Here is a 23,688-nt window from a genome sequence, read left to right as displayed (position 1 = left end):
AGGAATGACAATTAGTGTATGAGGACCTTCCTTGGCTGCGGTTTGTCTAGAACATGGTTGTCTCCACCTGAGCAGCTCACCAAAGCTCTTGTTGGGAAACACAGAGATAAAAGTGGGTGACAATCACCTAATTACTTGGGGAAGGGAGCGTGGAGTGTCACATTACCATCAACAGAGAAAGGTAGGCGCTTCTGGAGCGTGATTCATCTTCTCCTAACGAAGACTTGAAAACAGATCAAGTGATCCTATCCCTAAATGCTGTTTTCCAAGTCAGCCCAGCTGATCTGACACATCCAAGTGGAGATCTTTCCCTTGGAGATGTCTGGAGCTAAAGAGAGGCAAGTCCCAAGCCCTGAGCTTGTACTGGAGGAGTGATATTAGCAAAACTGGTCTTGGTGTCCTGATGCTAGGGGTTTTCAAAGGATTTCTGATTTGTGTTACAGGTTGTGTTCATCCTGATGCCTTTGCAGTTGGAGGGGGGAAAAAAAAAAAAAAACAACCCAACAAACAAAAAACACTGAGGAGGTGTATCTATCCTCCACTTGAACCTCTTTCGTGACTTTAAAACATTTCTAACTGCTGAACAGGAGCATCAGACTTCAGCATGCATTTACTGCCAATCCAGACTTGCTCATTTGGAACTGGAAATGAGCTTTTTCAGGTCAGGTTTTTTTTTAAAAAAATCAGGGCTTTGAGAAGGATCCCTCAGCATCTCACAGGAAAATAAAATCTAAATATCAGTGCTTGCTATGACCCATGTTAGTTTGTGATCAGAAATAACACAGAACAAGCGGCTCGGGTGAACAGCAGAATATATATATATATATTTATATGTATATATTCACACAAAGACTCATATATAGGGAGGACCATATATAGGTACACACATATATCCCTATATACACAATTAGACCCATTTATAAGTCCACAGTTCCCTATGGAAAACTAATTTTTCTGCAGACCACCGTTTCCACCTCAGTGCTGCCCACTCCTTTTCATATACCTCGAGATATATTTCTACACACACGCGCATCACTCCCTATGGAAGGGAAATTGCTTTCTCCTCCACCTTCCATTTCTCTCAATCTGTAAATGAACACAAACTATACGTTTTTCTTATGTCACACGCATATTTTTTCATCGTGTATCTGCAGAGAGAAAGGAAGAGGTGGTGGCCTATCAGCTGGAGAGAAATCCATATGATAGAGCAAAAAAAAAAAAAAAAAATCAAACCAAAAAACAGTGATACACCTCAATAGCGAGCAGCCCTGTGGGAAAAGCAGGAGGAGAACAAGGTGGATGTAGGGAAAAAAAAAAAAAAAAAAAAGAAAAAAGGACAGATGGACAAGCTCATCCCACCACCCTCCCTCTGACCTCCCGCGTACCTCGGAGCAGAGGCGTAGGAAAGGGGCATCCTCCCGAATCGCCCAACTTTTTGCCCCGGGAGGGTGCTAGTGGGGGGCAAGTGGGGGGTGAACCTGGTGGCCGAGGGCTCCCAGCGGCACGCAGCCCGCGGCAGACGCTCCACCACGCTCTGACGGAGGAAACCAGCCCGAGCCCTGGCTGCCTCTGACATTTCGGCGCCGCTCAAGCTCCTGCTCCTTCCCAGCCCTCGGTAGCCCCATTTGTCCCCTCTGTCACCCTTCCCCCCACCCCATCTCACTTACCATTCCTTCCCCTCCCCCATCGCATCTATCCTGGGCACCCACCGACCTCCTTCCCTCCTCCTCCTCCTCAGCCTCTCCAGCTCTGCTCTCCTCCTCCGTGCCAAAGCTCTTTTCCCTGCCCAGAGCCTGGATCACGTTTCCAGCACCTCCCTCCACCTGTCTCCAAGCCCAGACCCTCTGCAAAGGGTCTCTGCACCCCTTTAACCCTCTCCAGAGCCCCATCTCTCCTTCCAGAGGAGCAGAAGGCTCGGGAAGGAGCAAAGCTTTTCATCCCACCAATGTCCCAGCTCATCTTTGGGGCAGCATCATGCAAAGAAATGCAGAAACATCTCCTGGAGGAGATCTCCCCACCTACCACGGGTGGCTGGCTTAGGTAAGGAGAGGTTGGGACGTCCAAAACAACAGAGAGGAGGGAGAAAATAAAAGAAAAATGCAACCCTAACAATGTGCTTTCCTGCAAGACTGGTTTTTTGGTATCAAACCACCCTGGGGCTGATCATCCTTTGGAGTTTTGGCCTACATTGAGTCCAAGCACGTTCAAGCTCTCTTGAGTGTTCTTCCAGGTAGGACACGTGCAAGCGATCCCTGTCCTGCACTGGGGTTCCCCCTCCTTACCCCCAAACTGGACCCAGCTACATGGCTGGATGGACAGAGATTTTGGGCTCAGTCCCAAGGCTGGAAGGGCTCTCCTCCAAACTTCTCATTCCAGAAACAGGTTGGAAGTTGAACCCGGCTCCAGAAGACACCTGCATCCGCGCAAGGAGGAAGCCCCTACATCCCCAAGCCACGTAGGAATCTCTACGGCCAGCAGTTAATCTGAAAAACAAACTCCTCAAGGGGGGGGCAATCATCAAAAGGAGCATCCCTTCCCTCTGCTGCCCTGTGCAGCAGACAGGATTTTTAAAATCCTCATTTAAAAAAAAAAAAAAACAAAAACAAAACCACGATCTGTCATTTAGCTAAATAGCTTCTTGCAGCACTGTGCTTCCCAGCTGCAAATGCCTCAAAGTAAATAAACCCTCTTTTCCTTTTTTCCCCTCTCTCCTGATGCAGCAAGACAGGAAAAAGTCCAAAACACCCCTTTTCTTAGACCAGATAGTGATGACAGCAGAATCTCCACCTCTACATGATACCAGCTGTTTATGCTCACGGTTTCTTCCCCCACCATAGATGTTTTGCCCTCAAAGATGAGTGTTTCTTAAAAAAAAAAAAAAAAACACCAAACACCTTTTTTTTAGAACTGCCTATAATGCATTACCTTCTTCTCTTCAGGGTGTCCTGAACTGACCAAGCTGTTCCTTTAGGTTTCGTCTGAAGCCAACACCAGGAGTTTGGGACCTACCTGAAGGACCTTTACTGTCTACGTTAGGTGGATGGCTCAACTTCTGTTGACCAGGAAGGGAATTTTGGGTTAGCACAGGTCTCACCCTCTTCGCCATGAGGGTGGTGAGACGCTGGCCCAGGGTGCCCAGAGCAGCTGTGGCTGCCCCCTCCCTGGAAGGGTTCAAGGCCAGGTTGGACGGGGCTGGGAGCCCCCTGGGCTGGGGGAAGGGGGCCCTGCCAGGGCAGGGGGGCTGGGACCAGATGATCTTTAAGGTCCCTTCCAACCCAAATGATTCTATGATTTCATGAAATAAATACCTAATATCTATTAGATATAGGTGTCCTTTTGTTTCTTTTGGCTCCCAGCAGCTCCCTGATGCTCTCCTTTGCAACCCTTGGTGAAAAGTTCCCAACAAAGCAGTTCCCAGCCCTGCACTGTAAGGGAAAAAAAAAAAAAAAAATTAAAAAAAAAAAAAAGGGATGCGACCAGGGGAAAGCACCTTGGCTTGCCCTTGGGCTTTTAGTAGCAGGATCATGTTCAGGGCCACGAGCTGCTTCCAGACCACCAGGAATGCTGAGTCTGAAGAGCTGTTAATAGGCGCGTCCGTCTGGAGAAGGAAAACAACCCACACGAGCCAAATGCAGCTGCCAGTTATAAGCCTGCAGGTTTATTGCTAGAGCTGGAATAAAATCAGGCCAGACGCATAGGGGAGCTCTGCAGACAGAGCGGGGTCCAACCGTCCTAATTTGGGGCGATAAGCATTCGAGATTAAGTTGAAGGCTCATAGCGTTGAAAGGGCCGGCCCACGCCAGTAGCCCCCCCATCCTGCCCCCTCCTGCTGCGGGCTAGTCCGTGGGGTCGGCATCCCACTCCTCGTTGCAGAGGTCCGTCTCGCAGCAGGAATACCGGGACGTCAGGCGGGATTCTGCGTCGGACGCTCGTTCTCGGCCGCAGTTCAGGGCGGAGGTGCAGCCTTGCTGGTAATAAAGGGTCACCTTCCCTGCAGGGGTAGTGGGCGTGGAGGGAAGGTGGTTAACAGAAAGCAGTGCTAAACTAATTAAAAAAAATATATATATATATATATCAGTGGTGGACTTTGAAGTTACCGGGTGAGAAACCAGCCCGTTAAAGAGCGCACCCAACTGAAGTCACCGCTTGCTTGTTTCAGCAAAGAGAAAGGGCTAAAGGAGGCAGGTGCACACACAGACAAAACTCGCACGGGCTTTTTGGGAGGCAGAGTGTCTCTTTTGTCTAAATGGGACTTTTTCAAACCATTTATCGGTCAGCCTCCACCAACAGAAGGAATATGGCCCCTTGCGTAAGCCCTTTCCCACAGCTGGTTCATCGTTGCATCCTCATCCATTCTGCCAATCGGTTTGGTTCTCCAAAGGCAAGGACAACCCCCACCAAACCAAAATACATACCTGGCTTTGACACCCCCACCCCCCCACACACACTACGTACCCAAGGAGGTTTTAATGATGGCACATTTCTCTCTCCGCTCGCAAGTCGTTTCGTTCGCTCCCCGAAAACACCCGACGAAGGGGAGCTTGTACTTGCAGACTTTGCATTGAAGAACCTCAACTGCAGCAGGCAGAGAAGAGGCAATGAGCTTGGGGCTCCGTTCTGCAGAGCCACGGGGAGTTTTGCTTCAAACACCCCTACAGGAAGATGGGGGTGACCCCAGAGAAGATGTAGAACCCACCAGGGAAGGGACCAAGTGTCACCTTCGGCAACAGACGTGGTAATGAGAGCCTTCATCAGCAGGGGAGAGGCAAATTATGCTTGTGGACACTTGACCCTTCTTGGCAAAGCTTTGCAGACAGACACAGCCTTGGGTCAACAAACCAAACCACAGCCCCACGGAAAATAAACGTGGGTGTGGACGCTGGAGTGGGGTTTATCCAGCTGAAGTGGGGTTCAGCCTCAGCCAGACCATCACAGCAGCATTCTGGGGCAGAGAAGGTGCCCAGGATCCAGCAACCTAGAGCTGAAGGTCCTGGCCCAGAGAAAGTCTCTCTGGATTTAATAGCTCCCCTGGGAAAGGAGCGGAAAGTCATTTTTAATTCAAGCCCTGATGAAAACAGTCGTGGAAATTGCTCTCCGCTGACGGTAGTCTTGGAGCAGATGACACCCAGCTCACACAGCGACAATGCTGCGGCCATCGAGAGCTTGGCAAGACCCATCCGACCACCACCAGCCAACCCCCTGCCCTTCATTAAACCCCGTTTAACCGTGACCCTCCACTTACCGACTCCGATGCACAAGGTGAGGGTCAGCCCCACAAAAAGGACCTTCATCTTGGGAAAGGGGACAGATCCCGACCTCCCAGCTGCACCTCAGCCCAGCACAGGGTTACTGATGAGTGAGAATGGCTCAGGCCGTTTATTAATCCCTGTAACGAGTTTCCTCAGTGATCAGCCTTCTAGCAGGAGGAAAACCCATCAGGCAAAACCCTCACAGTATCGATGTGTGTGATGTCTCTTTTGGGACAAATGGAGTAGAGGAACTTGAAGTACATTATTAGGCAATCCTCCAGCACCTTAAAACGCTGAAATACAGACAATTCCACCTTCCTGCTCTATTAATTTTAAGAGCCATGCTCTCAAGGCCGAAATCTCCCAAGCGAATAAAATGATTTTATGAGAAAAAACACACACATACATTTCTTTACTTCCTAAGATGCTTCTACCTCTTGCTTAGACATAGCACAGGCAATTGAAGCAGGCAGGTTTGGGCAAATAATAAGAAAAAAATATTTGAGCGCCCAACGTGGGGCTCGAACCCACGACCCTGAGATTAAGAGTCTCATGCTCTACCGACTGAGCTAGCCGGGCTGCCAAAACCCCCTTTCTCCACTATTTTTTCCCACCAAAAAGTTTAAATTTGATGCTGATTTAGCAAACCGCCCAATTTTCTAAGTATAACAACAGGAGTAGTTGAATAGGTGGAAGTTCTTCCCCGGGAGATGTAAGAGGGTATTTTGGGGTGGTGCCAGCGGACATGAAACAGAAGTAGACACAAAAAAATCCCAAAGCAAAACCCCAGGAGAGGGTCCCTTACCAGCCTCCGCTTCCCCCTCCGAGGTCCGAGCGTTCGCCGTCCCCGCGTCCCCGCTGCCTTTATTCCTCTCCTGCGCTTGGACCTGAACGACCTCGGAGCCGACGGGGGATATTGTTTGGTGGGAACAATGGTCCTGCTCGCACCTGGGCAAACACGGCTCCTCACCGAGCCCGGCGAGACCTTCCGGGACACAGAGTCATTCATTACGTTGGGCCGGTCCACAGGCTCTTTCATCTCCCTTTGTGCAGAGAAACACCCTCATCTCCCAACTTTGAAGTCAACACAGGGTTAACTCTGCAGGAAAGTCCCGAAGAGGCAGATTTTGTAGTCCTATGACTAAGCCCTCCTCTGCTCCTGAAGGCAGTACCTTCACAAGTCGCCTTTTGAGACCAGCTAATTTGGGTTTTCCTCCACAAATAGCACCAATAACAGGGGTAGAAGGATGTGCCTCATCCCATTTTGCGGGTCCTGCCAAAAAAGCAAGCCCTCCCTTCTCTATTCCCCCCTCCCTCTTCAGCATCATGTTTAATCACACTAATATTTTCCCACTGGGTGCCATTTTTCATGGAGCAGAAATTAAAAAAAAAAAAAAGGGGGGGGGGTGAACTGGGAAATATTCACCTGATCCTGGAGCCCATTTCTCCTAAGCTTGCAGGTAGGATTTTGCATAAGAGAAAAAGAGTTTCAGCACTTCTCTCCCCTCCTTGCCTGTATTTTTTTTTTTTTTTTTCAGTTTGATTTTTCTTATGCAGCCAGTCCCTCGGCTGAGCTGCTCCATGGATGGGACCTGGAATAGCTAAAACATGCTCTTCTCACACCCCTCCAACCCAACGTTTATGCAGCTGTTCTCATGCTGGCAGCACAAATACAGGGAATATTGGCATTTTCTCAGAGAAGAAGCCAAGCTCAACTCCTCCAGGCAGCCAGAACCAAACAGCAAGTGAAGGAAGTTCCCTGAGGGTTGGGTCCTTGCATGAATTCAATGCACATCCTGGTCCAGATAACTCCGGAGAGAAGCGTGGTGTAATACATTCTCAGTGCAAAGCTCAGCTTGTTTTCATCTCTGCTCAACAGTTCACCCTGCTCTTACATGTGGTGCATCCTCTGTTGTTGATCTAAACCAAAATCAAAAATCATAATGGTCTAAATCAAAAGGAATGCTCTTAATTTATGGCATTAAATATAGGAAAATAGAGTTGATTTATTGCTTCCCCCCCCCCCCCCCAGTGTGTTTAGAAGCATTGTGCTGTAAACTGAAGAATGTGGATTTCCTGAGATTTATCAAGCACTTTGAGCACGTGTTGGTACAGCAGGTAACACCCTGTCGCTCACCTGGGGTTGGATTTGCTCCTATTTATTACCCAGTTCTGATCTGGAGAGGTTTATATGGTCCAAAGGCTGCACAAAACAATAATAAATAACAACATGTTAGGGCTGGAGATGAGAGCAAGTAGGAAACATTCTACGATATCAGAGGGTGAAGGAGAATTTAAACCACAGAGAAATGATGGGAAAAGTGAGGAAGAAGGTGGATAAGGAGGATAAGAAGGTGTCTTTCCTCCTTTCAGGGAAAGGGAAGGCTGCTTCGATTCTCCTGCGGCTTTGGATTTGTTGGGACATCAAGCTCCTTTCTTTCCCTTTTCCCGTGACACCCCCCAGCGTGGGTGCTCCGTCCCGAGTGAAACAGCACCAAGATTTTTTGCTAGGAGGGTGGATGGATTGGGAGGGGGTGGGGAGGATGTTTAAAAAAAACCCAAAATAACAAAATGAGCAACGCCCAACGTGGGGCTCGAACCCACGACCCTGAGATTAAGAGTCTCATGCTCTACCGACTGAGCTAGCCGGGCTACAGCAAGAAAGGGGATGGTGCAGCTTCTGAGCGTTTGCACAGGCAGCGCAAGGGGGGGAGACTTTTTTTTTTGGGGGGGGGGTGTGTGTTGGTCTCGGGAGAGAAAATCCAGCAGGAAAAGCCTCCAGCCTGGCGGGGTTGTCTGATTTCTTTCCGCTGCGGCTGCTGGAGCATCAAGTCCCTTTTGCTGGGAGGGCTGGGCCGCGGGGAGGGCGGCGGGGAGGGCGGGATGCTCCGCATCGCGCAGCTGGTTCGGCTAAACTCAAAACCAAAACCGTGTCAGGAAAAAAAATAAAAGAGGAGGAAGAGGGAGAAGAAGAGGAAAAACGCAACTTTCCCTGACCGGGAATCGAACCCGGGCCGCGGCGGTGAGAGCGCCGAATCCTAACCACTAGACCACCAGGGAGCTGTAGAACGTTCCTTTTGGCCCCGGATATAACGCCAGCTTGGGTGGAGGGGGAGGGGGACATGAGATTTGGGTTGTGGTTGATGCACGGGGGGAGGCTCCGTGCGTTTTCCTCCTCCTTTCTTTAGCAAAATGGAAAAATCTTCCCACGCCGACCCATCCTTGGGTTTATCTTCCCCTGCCATCCAGCGTTGAGCCCTTTGCCGTGGCTTCTCCGACACCTGTGAGTCCAGAAATTGCCCCAGAAAGGTTTTACAGCCACCAAAACCCCCTTTTTCTTTTTATTCCTCCTCCCCCCCCTTCTCCTCCTGGGGACACCGTCCCCAAACTCATGAGGTTTCTGTCCGCTCCCATCAGAACTGAAAGATCTTCCCAACTTTCATCTCAGTGCCTTCACCTGGCTGGAAAACACCCCCAAACTCCACAAGTTTCTCAATTTCTTGGGTGCAATATTAGGGTGAAAAGGCAGATTACTGGCATCTCAAGTGGCTCTGTTAAAAAAATACACAAAGCAGTGGATGAGGATGTTGCTGCAAGGGGATTAGTCTGATCCTCAGGATTCATGAGGATTTCAGATCATTCCCTGAATTTTAGGCACCTTTTCCATGTTTGAACGCACTTCGGTCATTACACAGGCCTCTTTCTCCATCTACTGCACACAGAGCTCCTAATTTTACAGGGAAGTCTCCGTTTTCAGAAAAGATTCACTTCAACTCCTAACCTGCCACGCTACAGGTAACGTTATATTGGCTCATATCTGCAAGCAGACTAGGAATAAGACCGGAGGAGGATGAAAGCAGCACAGCAGAAAAAGTGCTGCAGTTTCCCCTGTAAGGCTCTTTATAGCTGAGTTTCTGGAAGACTGGAAATACGAATAGCAAGGAGTTTAACAAAAGCTACGTGGCGATGTAGGTCAGCTGAGATGCAGCAAGGAGGGGAAAGCCCGGATTTAATGGCAGCGGGTTGTGCTCCAGAGAGTTAATTGAATGGAGAGCCTGAGATTTTGGCTACTATTCTAGGTCATGTCCCAAGAACAAATAATTCCATCCCAAAGCAGGAATGCAGGACTGCAAAGTCTCCCCCCTCCACCCAGCCTTCTTTTTTTTTTCTTTCCCAGCTCATTCGTGGGATGGATGAATGCAAAATGCGTTGGGGGGAAGGGAGCAAATTCATCGCTTGGGTTTGAGCGTAACAGAATCGCTTCTTTAGGTACAACACCCAGGAATGGCGCTGAGCCACGAGACAGGAGCAGGAAGAAACTCAAGCTGAGCCAGGGCAAGGCTAGAGGGGGGAGTAAAGATGCAAGAGGGTGAGCTGAGAAATATTTAGCTAATACTTAAGTCAAAAAAATAGCAGCGTCCCAGGAACAAAACCAATGTCAGGAAGGGACAGCACCAAATTGGTCATCAACAGGCAGCAGCAAAACTCTACCCCCCCTGTCATTTAACCCCCCTCAATGCTGGATAATTCCCACCCTGGGCTCTCTGTAGGGTTTGCCCCGTGAATACCTGAGCAAGGGCAGCGGGGAAGTCTGAAAACAAGGTGGGAATGCAGCCCGTGGGGTGGCTCAGCAAGGTCTATATTCACGCGCAGAAACTCCTCCAAGGCAGCTTGTGAAAGTCCTGAATTCCCCAGGACTGAGCTTAAATAGAGTCCCTGGGCCATGGGTGGGGCTGCTCAGGGCCGTTAATGCTCATTAGTGACCTCGGTGGGGCACCTGGTCTCTCTTCATTACAAAGAAGGGCTGATGGTGCCCACCACAGCAGTATCCAGCCCTCTGGGTGAGCTCAGGCCATGACAGCACAGTTTTCTTTATCTGTGTCCAGGCTGGTGATGGGGAAAGATGAGATCTGATGAGGCAGCAGGGTGTAAACGCAAATGATTCCTCTCTAATCACGTGGAAGGAAGGCGCTGAAAATTATGGATGCGAAAGAAGTCCTGGGGTGAAGCAGTCATCCCCCCCCCAGCCCATGTCGGGTTCAAAACCAGCCCAAAATACGCATGAAATTAAATCCCAAAGAGCACACGGATGTCCTGTACAGGTCCATTAGCAGAGATGGGTGGAAAAGGGGGGGGGGGGGGAGGGGGGGGGGGAAGAAAAAACAACCTAAAAAGCTGTTTCTGCCTGGTTTCGAACCAGGGACCTTTCGCGTGTTAGGCGAACGTGATAACCACTACACTACAGAAACTTAGAGAGAGGGCTCTTGGGGCTTGTATTTCAGGCAAAAAAATAATTTTCTGAATTTCCCCCATTCCCAGCAATGCTCCCCGCAGCCCTTTGCCCTTTCTTTTTTTTTTTTTTCCCCTCCTTTGGACTCTTCCTTTTCTTTCCCCTTCACTTTCCAAGACCAACAACCAGAAAAAAATTATCCCTCTGCTTTGGCCAACACCCATTGGGACACCCTTCTTCATGGGCAGACCACCAAGGGAAACCCAGCACTGCTACTTTGGAAAGACTGAGAGAATTCTCCAGTTCCAAGTGCTTTTTAAGGCAGAAAACAAACCAAAACAAAACCCTAGGAAGACACCCCGAAGAGGAGGGGGAGTCTCCAGTCATCGCTTCGCAACGGGCACGGCCAAGGTCGCTGCTCAAGGACACTCGAATGTCACCGTCCCCGCACAGGGTCATCCAACTCCTTTAATAGCTGCAAGATGGGGGGGGGGGGGGGGGGGGAAATTCATCAAAATTAAATTTTTTTGGCCTGTTTCTGCCCGGTTTCGAACCGGGGACCTTTCGCGTGTGAGGCGAACGTGATAACCACTACACTACAGAAACGGGGTGAATCAGGGGTTTTGCACCATATCTGGAATAGGGTGAACCCCGTCTCCCACTCTGGGTGCTCCCACGCGCCCCAAAACCCCGCTGGGAAAGGCCCCTCACCCCCGCGTTGCTCCCCGCAGCCCAGACCCCAAACCCGCTTGGTTTTAGCCCATTTTTTCCCGCCCGTCACTCTTCCGCTTGTGGAGCCTCACCCCAAAACCACGGAGTTGCCCTGGTGCCTGCAAGGGGTTTCCACGCTCAGCCGCACGTTTCCCACACGCGCCAAAGATCTTCGGTGCAAAAGCAAGCAGAAACAGCCTCTTTTTTTTTTTGTTGTTTTTTTTTTTTTTTTTCCCAGAAAAACACCAAAAAACCCAACGCACTTGCTTCCGTTGCCCCAGCCAAAGAAAACACGTTTGTGCCCCGATTGGGCATTTCCCCCGATTCGGTTTTGAGTTGCGTTCCTCCGTTATAAACCCCAAAACCAAGAAAAAGGGTGAGTTCTGTTTGCAGAGCGTTAATGCGTATTTTTTGCAAGAATCAAAGCGTTGATACCTATATGTATAATTAAAATGATGTTTATAGGTGTGCAATGTGGTATAGAAAATTAAGGTTTTGCCAGCCGGGACGGCCCTTCTCACCTTCTGATTCCCAGCCTTGCTGCTCTGGGCTTTGCTGAAAAGCAAAAAGAGGTGAAAAAAATCCCCAAAAAAAAAAAGCTGTTTCTGCCTGGTTTCGAACCAGGGACCTTTCGCGTGTTAGGCGAACGTGATAACCACTACACTACAGAAACACGACGTGGGTGTGGGGAGGACCCACCCGTGACAGGATGGACCCAAGTCTCCACCTTTTCCCACCTCCTTTCCTCCCCAAATTTCCCTCAAATTCGCCTTTAACAGTCGAAAAAACGGGCGGTTTTGTGTAGCCATCCACACTGGAGGGGGGGGAGCGGGGAGGTTTTCGTTGGGACGCGGCCCAACTCCGCCGCGCAGAGAAGCCCTGAGGGACCCTGAGGAGGAAAAATAATGATTTTTTTAAAATTAAATTCACCCTTTTCTACAAGGAAAACTTCCCTGACCGGGAATCGAACCCGGGCCACGGCGGTGAAAGCGCCGGATCCTAGCCACTAGACCACCAGGGAGAGCTATTTTACTAAAAACCGAATAATTGTAATTAATTTGACTTTTTTTTTTTAAATTTTCTATTTTTTTCCTTAACTTTTTAATTATTTTATTAATTTCGTTGCCGAGATAAAGACAACTTCTGCTGGGCTGATGGGAAGCGGTAAGTCTGAGGTGTCTAAACGTGCAGAGATAAAAGATGAGATTGGTAAAATTCAGGCAAAAATCAGCTCCCTGGTGGTCTAGTGGCTAGGATTCGGCGCTTTCACCGCCGCGGCCCGGGTTCGATTCCCGGTCAGGGAAAAGGAAATCAAGTTTTTCTTAACATTTAGATGAATTTATAAATTCCTTCCATTTCTTTGCTTGATTTCTGCTTTTCTCTAGAAAATTCTAAAGCCACAGAAGATCAAAGCAGCCGAGCTGGTTTTGTAATAATAATATTCCTATGGTCTGGGGGGAGGACACGCACTGAATTTATGTGGCGTTTACTCTGCTCTCCTTCCCCATATTGGGGGGGCTGCTGGGGGACACGGACCCTTTAACGGATTCCTGCACATTTCTCCTCAAAACGACATTTGTCCCCAGTGCAGGGGACAGAGCCCTCCACAATGGGGTTGAGACTCCAGGCCACCCTGCGTCCCCAGGGAAAAAAAAAAAAAAAAAAAATATGAATGCATAGACTAAAAGAAATCCCCTTCTGCAACAGATTTTCGCTGGGGCTGCCAGTCCAGAATTTGGATTAAATTAATGAAAATTCATCAAAATGGAACTGTTTCGGCCTGTTTCTGCCCGGTTTCGAACCGGGGACCTTTCGCGTGTGAGGCGAACGTGATAACCACTACACTACAGAAACGCGCCGCGGCCCCTTTAAGAGCTCCCTCTGCCCTGTTTGGCACTAAAACACGAGTGAAAATAATTTAAAAGATAAAAACAAAAAAACAACTTTTCCACAGAATTCACGCGGAATAATCCCACCTTCCTGCTGCTTGTCGCTGTTATTTTTCGAAGCGGGGGGAGCGTTTCGTAGCGCTTTTCATTGCGGAACCAAAACTCGCATGAATTTGCAGAAATCCCCAAATCGCCTCGCAGGGGTTGGACGAGGAGATTTTTTCTTTTCAACCTTTTCCCCCCCCCCAAAAAAAAATAAAGTTTAAAATCACTCTGCTGAGAAGACCTGAAACCACCAGAATCCCGCACCAAAATGAGGGCAGAAAAAAGGTTTTTGTGGAGCCCGGCTAGCTCAGTCGGTAGAGCATGAGACTCTTAATCTCAGGGTCGTGGGTTCGAACCCCACGTTGGGCGGTTAATACTTTTTTTTCCCCCCATGCTACCACCGTTCAGCTGAAAATTATTCCCCACTTTTTAGCCTCCCCCGCCTCTTAAAACCCCCAAAGACTCTCAAAACTTCCCGAAAAACTCAAAGAAAAAAAAATAAAAAAGCCAAAAAACACTTCATTTTAAAGTATCGCTATGTTCCCTTTTCTGGCCGCATTTCAGCACCGTCAGGATGGCCGAGTGGTCTAAGGCGCCAGACTCAAGGCTCTGCTTTCCCGCGCGTGGGTATTCTGGTCTCCATGTGGAGGCGTGGGTTCAAATCCCACTCCTGACAGGTGTCTTTTATTTTTTCGGGGGGGGGCTCATTCCTCCGAAAAAGCCCATTTTCCCCTTTTTGAGCGGCTCCCCCCCGGCCGACACCCCCCGCAGCGCTGCGCGACCACCTCGCTAAAATCGAGTCCGTTCAGATTTTTCTCCCAGCCATGTGTCCCACCGTGCCGTGGGGAGGGCACAGAAAGTCCTATTTCGTGTGGGGGGGGTTAATTATTATTTTTTACCAAATTCAGGGTTTCCGCCCCGCGCCCCGTCCCTGGAGGCGGCGGTTTGGGGTGCGGGCAGGCGCGCAGGGGCACCCACGGGTGTTTCTGTAGTGTAGTGGTTATCACGTTCGCCTCACACGCGAAAGGTCCCCGGTTCGAAACCGGGCAGAAACACTATGCTTTTCTTTTTTCCTTATTTTTATCCGTTATTTCTCCTTTTTTTTTTTTTTTTTTTTTTTTTTTTTAATTCTTTTTTTTTATTTTTGCGAAAATACTGCCGCTCCACCTTCTCCCAGGATTCCGCACACTTCGCGTGAACACATCTCGCGGCTACCACCCCCCCTGTGAAATAACATTTCGAAATAAGAAATAACACCCATTTAAAAAAAAAAAAAAAAAATAAAAATAAACGCTACCCATCGTTAAATAAAAAAGGTGGAGGGGACTCTGCCGAGGGAGGTGTGCACTCGTGGAAAGGGGTAGGAAGAAAAAGAGGAGGGAAGGAGTGTTTCTAGTGAGGCGCGTTGTTATAATATGAAAAGCTTTTTACCCAAAAAAAAAAAAAAAAAAAAAAAAAATTAGGCTTTATCTTCCCTGACCGGGAATCGAACCCGGGCCGCGGCGGTGAGAGCGCCGAATCCTAACCACTAGACCACCAGGGAGGCCGTGCGCAACTCATCGCACACGGCTCGAGTGCAGCCAATCCCAATTATTGCTTTTTTTTTTTTTTTTTTTTTCACCGATTTCCCATTTATTTTCGGTCTTTTTCCCCCCTCAAGCCTCACCGCGCCCTCCACCCCCTCCCCTCACCGCCGCAGCTCAAGCAGAGCCGTTGTCCCAGCTATTCCTTCGGCGAATAGCGACCTTCCCTGGCTGCCCGGTGATCCCCTTTACCCCCCATCCAGGGGTTTCTTGGGAGGAAAGGAAGCCAAGGGCCACCCCTCGCTCCCCCCTTGCACGTCGCTTGCTGCTGGGAACCAGTTTGGAGCTGCTCATCCCGGACGCGCTCTCCCTGGGGCGCGCCGCCTCGCTCTTGCATGACGAGAAGCTCGGGCTGCGCTGCTCGCGCTGCGAATTCTCCTGCCTACGCAAAGCAAACAAGCAGGGCCGTCCTCTGCATGCAAAAAGTTATTATATATATATAGAGAGATATATAAATAATTTAATTGTGGGGTGTGCAGCAGCTTCCAGGAGGGTTTTGCATATACCTGGGTGTGTGGAGGCCTGAGAGAACGTCTTCAATCACCTGCTGCCGCGTAGGGCTGAGTTCCTGAAATGCATTTTGGCTCCTAACTCTGACTTAAAGACTGAAACTCTCGGGAATTTGAGCAGAAGCGCTATCGTGTGATGCAGGGGTAGTTATCCCTGACAGAAAACTTCGCTCTGCCCAGCTGGAGATTCCGCCGAGGTTCCCCCTTCGCTGCCCTTGAACTACAAGGCCAAAATAACCACAACACCAGGCTGCAACTTCTTCTTTTCTCATTTCCGCGGTGCGCGCTTGGCGGCTGAGGGAACCCGAGCTTTTCAAGTGACCCAAGGCACAGCCGCACGATCGGTTTGGATGTCGGAAAACACCGACTCCGTCCATTGGGAAAGGCTCCCGTGAGCACCCTCCAGCCCGCCTGGGATCCTCCGTACACCCCCAAATATTCATCAGCCATCAGCTCAGCCTGTTGCTCAATAAGAGGTCAAGTCCAGCTCTGCCTTGGGAAGGTTTTATTGCTCACGGGTTTAGGTATCTACAGGAGACGTGTCTCCATGCCATCTAGTCAATCAGGGCTCTCTCTGTAACGAGAGGGGAGAAGCAAATACTCCTACACGCTCTTGTCGGGCCCTTTCTGGAGGAGATAAATTACAGTTTGCCACCGTTCTCCACCCACCCCGGAGGGCCCGCGGCCTGGGTGGCTGCTCATGGAGACATGAGTGCTCACGGCGTCCAAAGATGCGGACATCACACAGCCCCAAGCGCCGAGCCCACGCAAGCTCCCGCCGGGGGTGCAGGGACTTTGGGGGATTTGATGTACCCTTCCACCAGATCAGGCCTTGCCTATCTCGCCCTTGGATTGGATTATTACCACCTTGCCAGAGACCGCGTAGAACTTGAAGTCCTCCAGGCTTTTGCCTCGTTTTGGAATTTGGATTTTGGAAGGGATTTATGGGCATGGATGCCTCATCGCCAGGAGAGCCGCCTGATGACAAAGCGAGGCGAGTTTTTTGGGGGGAGCAGCGCAGCCCCTCTCCCGTTCAAGCTCTGAACCGACTGATGCTTCTTGTTGACAGAAACGATGGGGAAAGGAGAATTTTTCATCCCGGAGAGCGCATCCTTCATGCTCCCAAAAGCCACCTCTGGGGTGATGAGCCCGCGTGGTCTCCCCGCGCCCCGGCGAGTGAGACTCGAGTGGATGCTGGCCCACGGGGGGTCAGGGGGAGAGTGTGAACTGGCACCCCCTCCCCAGGCAGAGCAGGGGGAGGATTTGTTCCCCTGCAAAGGACGTCGGGGGGTAGGTGAAGATGGGGGCCTCATTATTGGAGTCAAAAAACGCTACTCGCCCCGCCTCGTAGTCCAGGTAAATCCCAATCACCTTGGGAGCAGCGAGCAGGGAGATGGGGATGGTAGGAGAGGTGAGAGCCTGGTACTGGCTCCCGCACTGCCCCACCGCCCAAATCCCCACCTCGGGGTTGACGCTGATCCGTCCCTTCCTCCTCACCGACTCCCTGGCCACCCCAACGGCCCAGGCTTCCCCATCGCCCACCTCCACCTCCCAGTAATGCCTCCCCGCGCTGAAACCCTCGCAGCCCAGGACGCAGCGCGACGAGTCGAAGCGCTTGGGGTTGTCGGGTACGGGCTGGCGGGTGTCTTCCCATCTCACGCGCTTGCCGTCCTCGGACAGGACGAGCCGGGGGTGAGCCGTCTCTGGGTCCAGCGTCAGACTGACTGGGGAACAGAGAGAAGATGAGCATCACCAGCCCGTTCCTCGAGGGTGCTGGGGTCACGTTTTCCCCCTCTTCCCCCAGCTTGGCCTTGGGATGCTCCAGCTCCCAGTCCCTGTTCGCTGGAGCGGAGCGGGAATGGGTTTATGCGCACGAGCAAGACTGGAAGAGTAGAAAAGACAACTGCTCAAAGCGAACTTGACTGAGACTAAAAATAAGGCTTTGAGGGGTGGATATTTCTTCTGGGAGTCTCCAGGTCATTGAGAAGAGGAAAGAAATCCCCAGGTGTCCTACAACTTCCCTTTTTTAAGTTCCCGTGCGGAAATATTTGCGATTTTCGCCTTTGGTCTCATTCAGAGAGATCACTCCCAAAGGTGCTGCTGACCCTGCGTGAGCAGCCTGACACTAATTGTGCTCCCCGAGCTCTGCCGGGAGGCAGACTCGCCCTCTCTCACGTAATCAACCACACTAATCGCTTCTTGCTCTGTTAATATGGCCACAGCTCTGCAGGGCACGTTGGAAGTCTCTCTCTGCAGCATTTCACCAGGACTTCTCCTACTAAGCTGAGGTCTCCTTCCTCAGACCTGCTGCAGACAGACCTAGCACAACCTCAAACCCCCCCTCCTCCCCCGTTTCTCGTTACCTTGAAATTTCATCAGCATTTCTTTGAGGGCAATATTTTTCTGGGGAAGACCAGTGGCTTTCTCTTCCAGCTCAGGCGATGTCTCTGCTGGCTTCTGGGCATTGTCCTTCTCAAGCCTGGGAAGAAGGAAGACCTTTCTAATAATGCTTCCTTCACTCATAGCTGTCCTTATGCACTGGGATTTCATATAAAGAAATAAGTGATGGTAGGACTAAAGCAAAGGCTTGGTCCTAGGGCGCTCATTAATGACCTCCCAGAGAAGGGTTTGCTGGCCCAGAGTACATATCGATTTTGTTCCCAAACCAGTGAAGAGTCCCTGGATGGTGAAGGCTTTCTGTCATGACCAGTAGCGCTCTACATCAAGGGAAATTCAGGCAATTAAAAAAAAAAAAAAATGCCTTTCTTTGCCCACTTTTGTCTTTCCAGTAACCCACCTCCTCGATCCGTGTCCATAGAGGGCATGAATTGGTCTGTTATAGGGCTGGAAGTTCTCACAGGATTCCCTTCCACCTGGATGCACTCCTTAGTGTTTAAACCTCTGCACATTTTTAGGTGCTGGCTTGCTATTTTTGACGGGCTCGTGAGGGCTGGGAGTGAAAGCTCCACCCTCCAGGGATAGGTGGTTTTGGATGGACCACAGAGAAGAAGCTGCAGCAGAGCTGGGGGTACCATCATCCCGTCTGATACCTTTCCCTGGTCTTCAGCATCCTGCTTGGACCTTTTGAGGTGTCCCCTATGTGCCTACACAGTCCCTAGCATACAGGGACCATCAGCAGCTGGGGTGTCGGAGCCCACCGGTGTCACCACCGCAGAGTTAAACCACGTTAACCTCGCAAGAACACGTGTGAAAGGAGCCGCAAACCTGCTCAAGATGTTTCTGCTGTCCTACAAGGGAAAGACGAGAGGAGGAGCATTAGGTCAGGGCAAAATCGGCGCGATGGGCAAACAGCCAGCAGCTACCGCAGGGCGGTGGGGTGACCTCGGGCAACTCGAGGCACTGCTCTGAGTGCTGGGTCTGCAATGGGTCCCTGAATACCGATCTGCAGGTCTGCTGGGGAGTCAGGCGAGGTCACGACAAGGTCGTTTAATGAGCAGCTCGTGGGAGTTATCTGCCATCACCCACCATCCTGTCGTGTTCCTGCTCTCCCAGGGCGGGCGTTATCACTGCTAACCCACGCCGCTGCTTCGGCACATTTGAATGTTTTGAAGCAGGAGTTAATTGGAGCCTGGAGGGGGGCTCTGGTGATGGGTTTGGGTGGCTTCCGAAGGACAAGATGAGTGCTGGTTGTCTCTCCATTGTGTACAAAGGCGTTTGGACAACCGCTTTGGGTGGAGACATGTACAACCAGATGGATGAACCCCACACCCGTGTAAATAGACAGCCATGTGAACAGACTGTGATTGATATAAGATATTCAAGTGGACAGTTGGGCCATAGCTTGTGCTCGTTGAAGAAAATAATTTACATAAAAAATAAAATAAAATGAAATTAAAAAGCAAAGCACACCGAAAGGTACTTTTTAAAAGGAGTATTTAGAATTAATTTGACACCTCGACTGGTGACACCTCTGGTGTTCAAGGCCAACGGTCTTCAGAGGGGCCCGAGGTCTCACCTGCAGGAACTCACACGCTGGTTGCTGACACTTCTCCTCCAGTTCTCGGATCTGCTCGCCGATGGAGGAGATGTCCTCCAAGAGCCCGTTGATGGTCTCCTCCTGTCTCCTCTTGATCTCCTCGTCCAGCTTTGCCAGCCGGTCCAAGAGGAGCCGTTCCTGTCCCTCCACGAACTGGCGCAGCTCCTTGACTTCAGACACAACCTTCTGCCGCTCCGTTTCCACTTTTTCCTGCAACAATAACCGACGCACACAAGGGAGAGGCAAGGCTGGGGACAAAAATGCTCAAGAGAAAATGCAACGGAGCTGATTTAACATGATGACTTATAACACAGCCATAAATTCCAGTGCCCGTTGCAGAGCAGAGAAATAATTAAGACACTTTTTTTTTTTTTTTTTTTTTTTGCCATTTCTAGGCTGAAGTTGCCAGCAAAGGACATTTCCCACGGACTGTAATCTTTGTACCCGAAATGCTCCAGACCTTTGAACAACAAGGGAAGATATGAAATAAAACTGTAAATAGTTTAGTCAGCAAAAGAGGTCAGGGAAAGGGAAAACAAGGCAAGAAAGAAGCAACCGGGTGGTTTCCATTTTCTGTATGTATTAATAGGGGGAATCTGGGAAGGCGCCCCACTTGCGAGCAAACCGAGGAAGAAGAAGATCAACAATAACTTGGCAAAATTCAACGCGTGCTCCCAGCCTGCTAAGACATACAAGGAGAAGGAGACATGGGGAAAATGGGAGTATTTTTTAATCCACCCTGGGGACAAGCCTGTCACCACCCCCCAGACCTCACCCCAATGGAGAGGACATTCCCGTGCATCTGCGAGGGACCGTGGAGATCTGATCTTTGGCTGGGGCACATCTCGTGTCTCCACCTCCATCACCATGGCCAGAGGGACAACCAAAAGGAAAAGGAGAAAGCCACCAGGGATAGACACTTACGAGGAAGTCCAGGCTTTTCCTTTCCTCATCCATTTTCAGCCCCAGCAGCTTTTCTCTCCTGCCCTTCAGGATCTGCACGTGAGCCTGGAATTTCTCCTGAGAGGAGAAGAAACACCTTGTTGATGCATTTTCTTCTTCTAGCGGGTCCATCCCTCTACCCTCATCCCACATATCCAGGTTTATCTCCTACAAACTCAGATTCTTCCCTGCTTAATCGCATAATAATCTGACTCTGGGAACACATCAACCCTGATTTCTGGGAGAGCGGGGCAGACAGAACGGGTTGATTTCTTCAACAACCAGAGTGAAATTCATGGCATAGATTGGAAAAGACTCAGGCAAAGTCCTGAACTGGTGGAAAAGGAGCTTTCAGTGATTGAGGACACCCTGCTGGCATCTGCTCGGGTTCAGCCTGTGCTCAGTGCTGACCCAAAACTTACAAGCTCGGGCTGTTTGCTCAGTTCAGCTGCCAAGGAATGTGCTTTGGGTCACAACCTCGAAGCCTGGATGGGACATTCGAGCCAGTTTGTGGTGGGGAGACCATACCCTCCATCACCCTTGTGTGGTGAGATCGGGGCTACATCACACATCTGCGATGAGAGGTAATGCTTCTTCCCACCTTCAGCAAAATCAATTTTCGCAACAACCAGCCCAGGCAAGCAGTGAAACGGGAGCCCAGACCATTGACATGCTGGAAGACCCAACCCCACCTCACACACCAGCACCGTAAAACCAGATTCTGTCCTCAACATCTACCTACGGCATCTCCTGCGCCCCAAATATCTGAGACAGTGTATCTGACCCCGCTTTGAGCAGGAGCTGGGGGTAGATGGTCTCGTGGGCTTCTCTCCAGCATGGTTTCCGAGAGGACACTGCGATGGTGTGGGAATGACAGCTCCGAGATAGTTGGGGGGACCAGCAATTCGAGGGAGGGGAACCACGGAGCAGGCGGGGTCGGGGGGCGGCTGCGACCCAGCTCACACGATGCAGAAAGCAGATTGAAAAGGGATCGACATCCAGGGGTCTGCCAGGAGAACAGCTCCCCGACCCGGCCCCCCCTTCTCCCTCCCGCATCCCCACGGAGACCTCTCCTACCCTGTGCTCCTCCGCAGCCTCCTCGATGGGGACCACGGCGTGGACCCGGTGAGCCTGGGACTCTCTGCAAACCAGGCAGATAGGAGCCTGGTCCTCCTCGCAGAAGAGTTTCAGAGCTTCCTGGTGCTTCTCGCACAGCCTCTCCCCCCCCACCCCTCCTTTGGCTGCCTGCAAGCTCAGCCGCTTGGCTATCTCGATGATTTTCGCCAGCTCCCGGTTGGGTCTCAGGTTTCTCTGCGGGGCCGTCTCATTGCACCGAGGGCAGGTAAAATTCTCCTCGGCTTCCTCCCAGCAACGGGTGATGCACGCCCGGCAGAAGTTGTGCCCGCAGTGGATGGAGACGGGGTCCTGGAAGAAGCCCAGGCAGATGGAGCAAGAAGCTTCGTCGCGGAAACTTTCGGCAGGGCTGTCTGCAGCCATGGTCTTGGCGGCGAGGATGACGGGGCAGCTTTCGTTTTCCGCCCCGGCTGGTCTTGCCCGTTGGCTGCTCCCCTTCCTGCAGGTGCCTCGGGGCCCCGAGGGAGGTGAAAGCGAGCGGCGGAGGAGTTTCGCTGCCGAGACGCGCCGGCTTTCCTCCGGGTTGCAACCGCCGCCGTGCAAAACGCCGCGCTGAGCGGCTGCAGAGGGGAAGGGTGAAGGCCCCCCCCCCCCACACACACACACACCTTTCCCCAGGGACCCCGGTGGCGTTGAAAAGAGATTAAATGGAAGATAAACATTCTTCATCATTTCCGGGCTTGTTAAAGATCCACCTGCAGCTTCTGTATCATCACACTTACCCCCACCCCCCAAAAAAAAAAAAAAAAAAAAAAAATACCCAGGCAAAAAGAGAAGTAGCCCCTGCCCCAAGGCTCCCCATGGGGTCGAGCACCCAGAAACCAGACTGGTTTCATTTCTCATTAATAAATGCGCTTTTAATTTATTAATTGAAGGGCACAGCCATGGGAAGAGAGCTTAAGCAAGCCAAAGTCTCCCTTCTTCTACTTAAACCACTGAGACACGTCTTTCGCTGCTCATTTCACCTCTTTATTATTTAACATACCCAACTGCTGGCTTCGCCAGCGTCCTCATTTCTGCGTCTGTACGTGCAGCTATAAATACTTTTATTGTTGCTTTTGATTCTCCTTTTAAACAGGATGCTGTTTCTTTCATGGTTCAGGGCTGAGCCTGGAGTCAAGCAGCAGCCAATTACCACGTATCCTCTTATCTTTAATTTCCCACTTCTTCCAAGCACCTGCAATTAAGGAAAGGAAAGGATTTTCTTCCACCCTGTAAATAAAATAACTTCGTGGTCAGCCCTGAAACCAGCCCCGAAATGCGTTCTCCTGCGCCCAAGATCCCACCGTGCCGCAGGGAGAGCTGCCCTCAGCCCTCAGCCACTGCCTTTTGGGGCAAAAAGGTGATATTGCAGGAACGTCCTCCCAGCAGTGGATATCTCCCTTCCCATGGCTGCTTTTCGATTCGCAATGTCACCTCACTCCGGCTGCGCTGACCTTGCACGGTCGGTTGGGTGCCTGCCTGCAGAAACGTGCTTTCACCCCATGAGCCTCCCCTTGCTCTTTGTATATCGGTTTTTGAAAGCCTCAGCACCCCTGGTTTTCCTGCAAAGCCCCTTGGTGTAGCTACAAGCCCCCAGACCCACCAAGACCTCATCCCAAATCGGGATTCATGACACCAAGGTGGTAAATGTCCTCCTCTCCTCCCCTCCATCCCTCTGCAGCTCTCTTGGAGGGACAACAACATCATCCTTCTTCCTCTTAGACAAGAAACACTGAAATCACTCAATCCCGTGGACCATCGAGGCAGGTGGAGGAGGAGCTCCTGGCCCTTTGCGTGTGGAAGTGAACGGGATTTATTTGCATTGGGCCGAGGCTGGGTAATGAAGCGACACATTTTCTGAGAACAGCAGTAAATAACGCACCCGCCGTTATTTGTTTGCAAGTGTTTTCGGGGGCAAGATTTTCCGGTGCAGAGCACCGTGCACACAAACACTCAGACCGAAACTTGTGGTGCGGTTTCATACTCAAGACACTATTTTTTTTTTTTTTTTTTTTTTTTTTTTCCTCCCCGTTAAACTGGAGTTAAAGTTTGATTTAGGGAGGAATGAGATGTGCAGGGACTGGTGTCAGGGTGGATAGTTTCCCTTGGGGACTGCTCGACTTTGACTTTTGCTTTTAGGACATGGCTTTCACTCCTGCTCTTCTCCCTCCTGCTATCCCACAGGTTCTGGCAGCATCGTCACCGCTGCCACATTTCCACCAGCACCAAAAGCCACGTTTCCTCCCCAGTCACCGACACGAGTCACATCGCGAGAGAACTCCCCCAGCCATCACCAGCAGCAGCTTTGCTCTTTGCTCTGCCTCTTTTAGGCTTCAAGAGAGCTTGATGTGCCTGGAAATGCATCTCTAAACCCAATGCCAGTTGATTTCGCCAAGGCCTTGGGGCACCCATGAGCA

The 23,688-nt window shown here is 50.8% G+C and overlaps 1 protein-coding gene, 1 long non-coding RNA gene and 13 other non-coding genes across 15 annotated transcripts; 4 read left to right on the top strand and 11 right to left on the bottom strand.

The window, feature by feature from the left end:
* Positions 1-5,755: 5,755 nt before the first annotated feature.
* Positions 5,756-5,828, bottom strand: TRNAK-CUU. Its single transcript has one exon. It is a non-coding gene; the product is annotated as a tRNA-Lys (tRNA).
* A 2,000-nt stretch (positions 5,829-7,828) lies between these two features.
* TRNAK-CUU lies at positions 7,829-7,901 on the bottom strand. Its single transcript has one exon. It is a non-coding gene; the product is annotated as a tRNA-Lys (tRNA).
* Positions 7,902-8,237: 336 nt separating this feature from the next.
* Positions 8,238-8,309, bottom strand: TRNAE-CUC. The gene has a single exon. It is a non-coding gene; the product is annotated as a tRNA-Glu (tRNA).
* A 2,116-nt stretch (positions 8,310-10,425) lies between these two features.
* On the bottom strand, positions 10,426-10,498 carry TRNAV-AAC. The gene has a single exon. It is a non-coding gene; the product is annotated as a tRNA-Val (tRNA).
* Positions 10,499-11,012: 514 nt separating this feature from the next.
* Positions 11,013-11,085, bottom strand: TRNAV-CAC. The gene has a single exon. It is a non-coding gene; the product is annotated as a tRNA-Val (tRNA).
* A 705-nt stretch (positions 11,086-11,790) lies between these two features.
* Positions 11,791-11,863, bottom strand: TRNAV-AAC. Its single transcript has one exon. It is a non-coding gene; the product is annotated as a tRNA-Val (tRNA).
* A 276-nt stretch (positions 11,864-12,139) lies between these two features.
* TRNAE-UUC lies at positions 12,140-12,211 on the bottom strand. The gene has a single exon. It is a non-coding gene; the product is annotated as a tRNA-Glu (tRNA).
* A 211-nt stretch (positions 12,212-12,422) lies between these two features.
* Positions 12,423-12,494, top strand: TRNAE-UUC. Its single transcript has one exon. It is a non-coding gene; the product is annotated as a tRNA-Glu (tRNA).
* A 477-nt stretch (positions 12,495-12,971) lies between these two features.
* Positions 12,972-13,044, bottom strand: TRNAV-CAC. Its single transcript has one exon. It is a non-coding gene; the product is annotated as a tRNA-Val (tRNA).
* A 376-nt stretch (positions 13,045-13,420) lies between these two features.
* Positions 13,421-13,493, top strand: TRNAK-CUU. The gene has a single exon. It is a non-coding gene; the product is annotated as a tRNA-Lys (tRNA).
* Positions 13,494-13,692: 199 nt separating this feature from the next.
* TRNAL-CAA lies at positions 13,693-13,800 on the top strand. The gene is made up of 2 exons: positions 13,693-13,730; positions 13,755-13,800. It is a non-coding gene; the product is annotated as a tRNA-Leu (tRNA).
* A 306-nt stretch (positions 13,801-14,106) lies between these two features.
* Positions 14,107-14,179, top strand: TRNAV-CAC. The gene has a single exon. It is a non-coding gene; the product is annotated as a tRNA-Val (tRNA).
* Positions 14,180-14,595: 416 nt separating this feature from the next.
* On the bottom strand, positions 14,596-14,667 carry TRNAE-CUC. Its single transcript has one exon. It is a non-coding gene; the product is annotated as a tRNA-Glu (tRNA).
* Positions 14,668-15,706: 1,039 nt separating this feature from the next.
* Positions 15,707-21,928, bottom strand: LOC104358803 (E3 ubiquitin-protein ligase TRIM39-like). Its single transcript, XM_032989870.2, has 6 exons — positions 21,233-21,928; positions 20,138-20,233; positions 19,193-19,423; positions 18,442-18,464; positions 17,580-17,695; positions 15,707-16,940 (listed from the first exon to the last, which is right to left on the bottom strand). The coding sequence occupies exons 1-6, from the start codon at positions 21,650-21,652 to the stop codon at positions 16,426-16,428; spliced, it is 1,401 nt and encodes a 466-aa protein (XP_032845761.2). The 5' UTR covers positions 21,653-21,928; the 3' UTR covers positions 15,707-16,425.
* A 200-nt stretch (positions 21,929-22,128) lies between these two features.
* Positions 22,129-23,016, bottom strand: LOC122154369. Its single transcript, XR_006166277.1, has 2 exons — positions 22,875-23,016; positions 22,129-22,466 (listed from the first exon to the last, which is right to left on the bottom strand). It is a non-coding gene; the product is annotated as an uncharacterized LOC122154369 (long non-coding RNA).
* Between the last annotated feature and the right edge of the window lie 672 nt (positions 23,017-23,688).

Source organism: Tyto alba, unplaced genomic scaffold (genome assembly GCF_018691265.1).
Source record: "Tyto alba isolate M040663 unplaced genomic scaffold, T.alba_DEE_v4.0 Super-Scaffold_100000100064, whole genome shotgun sequence".
NCBI classification, from domain to species: domain Eukaryota; kingdom Metazoa; phylum Chordata; class Aves; order Strigiformes; family Tytonidae; genus Tyto; species Tyto alba.
Note: the sequence above shows the minus strand (reverse complement) of the source record. Positions and strands in the feature narration are given on the sequence as shown.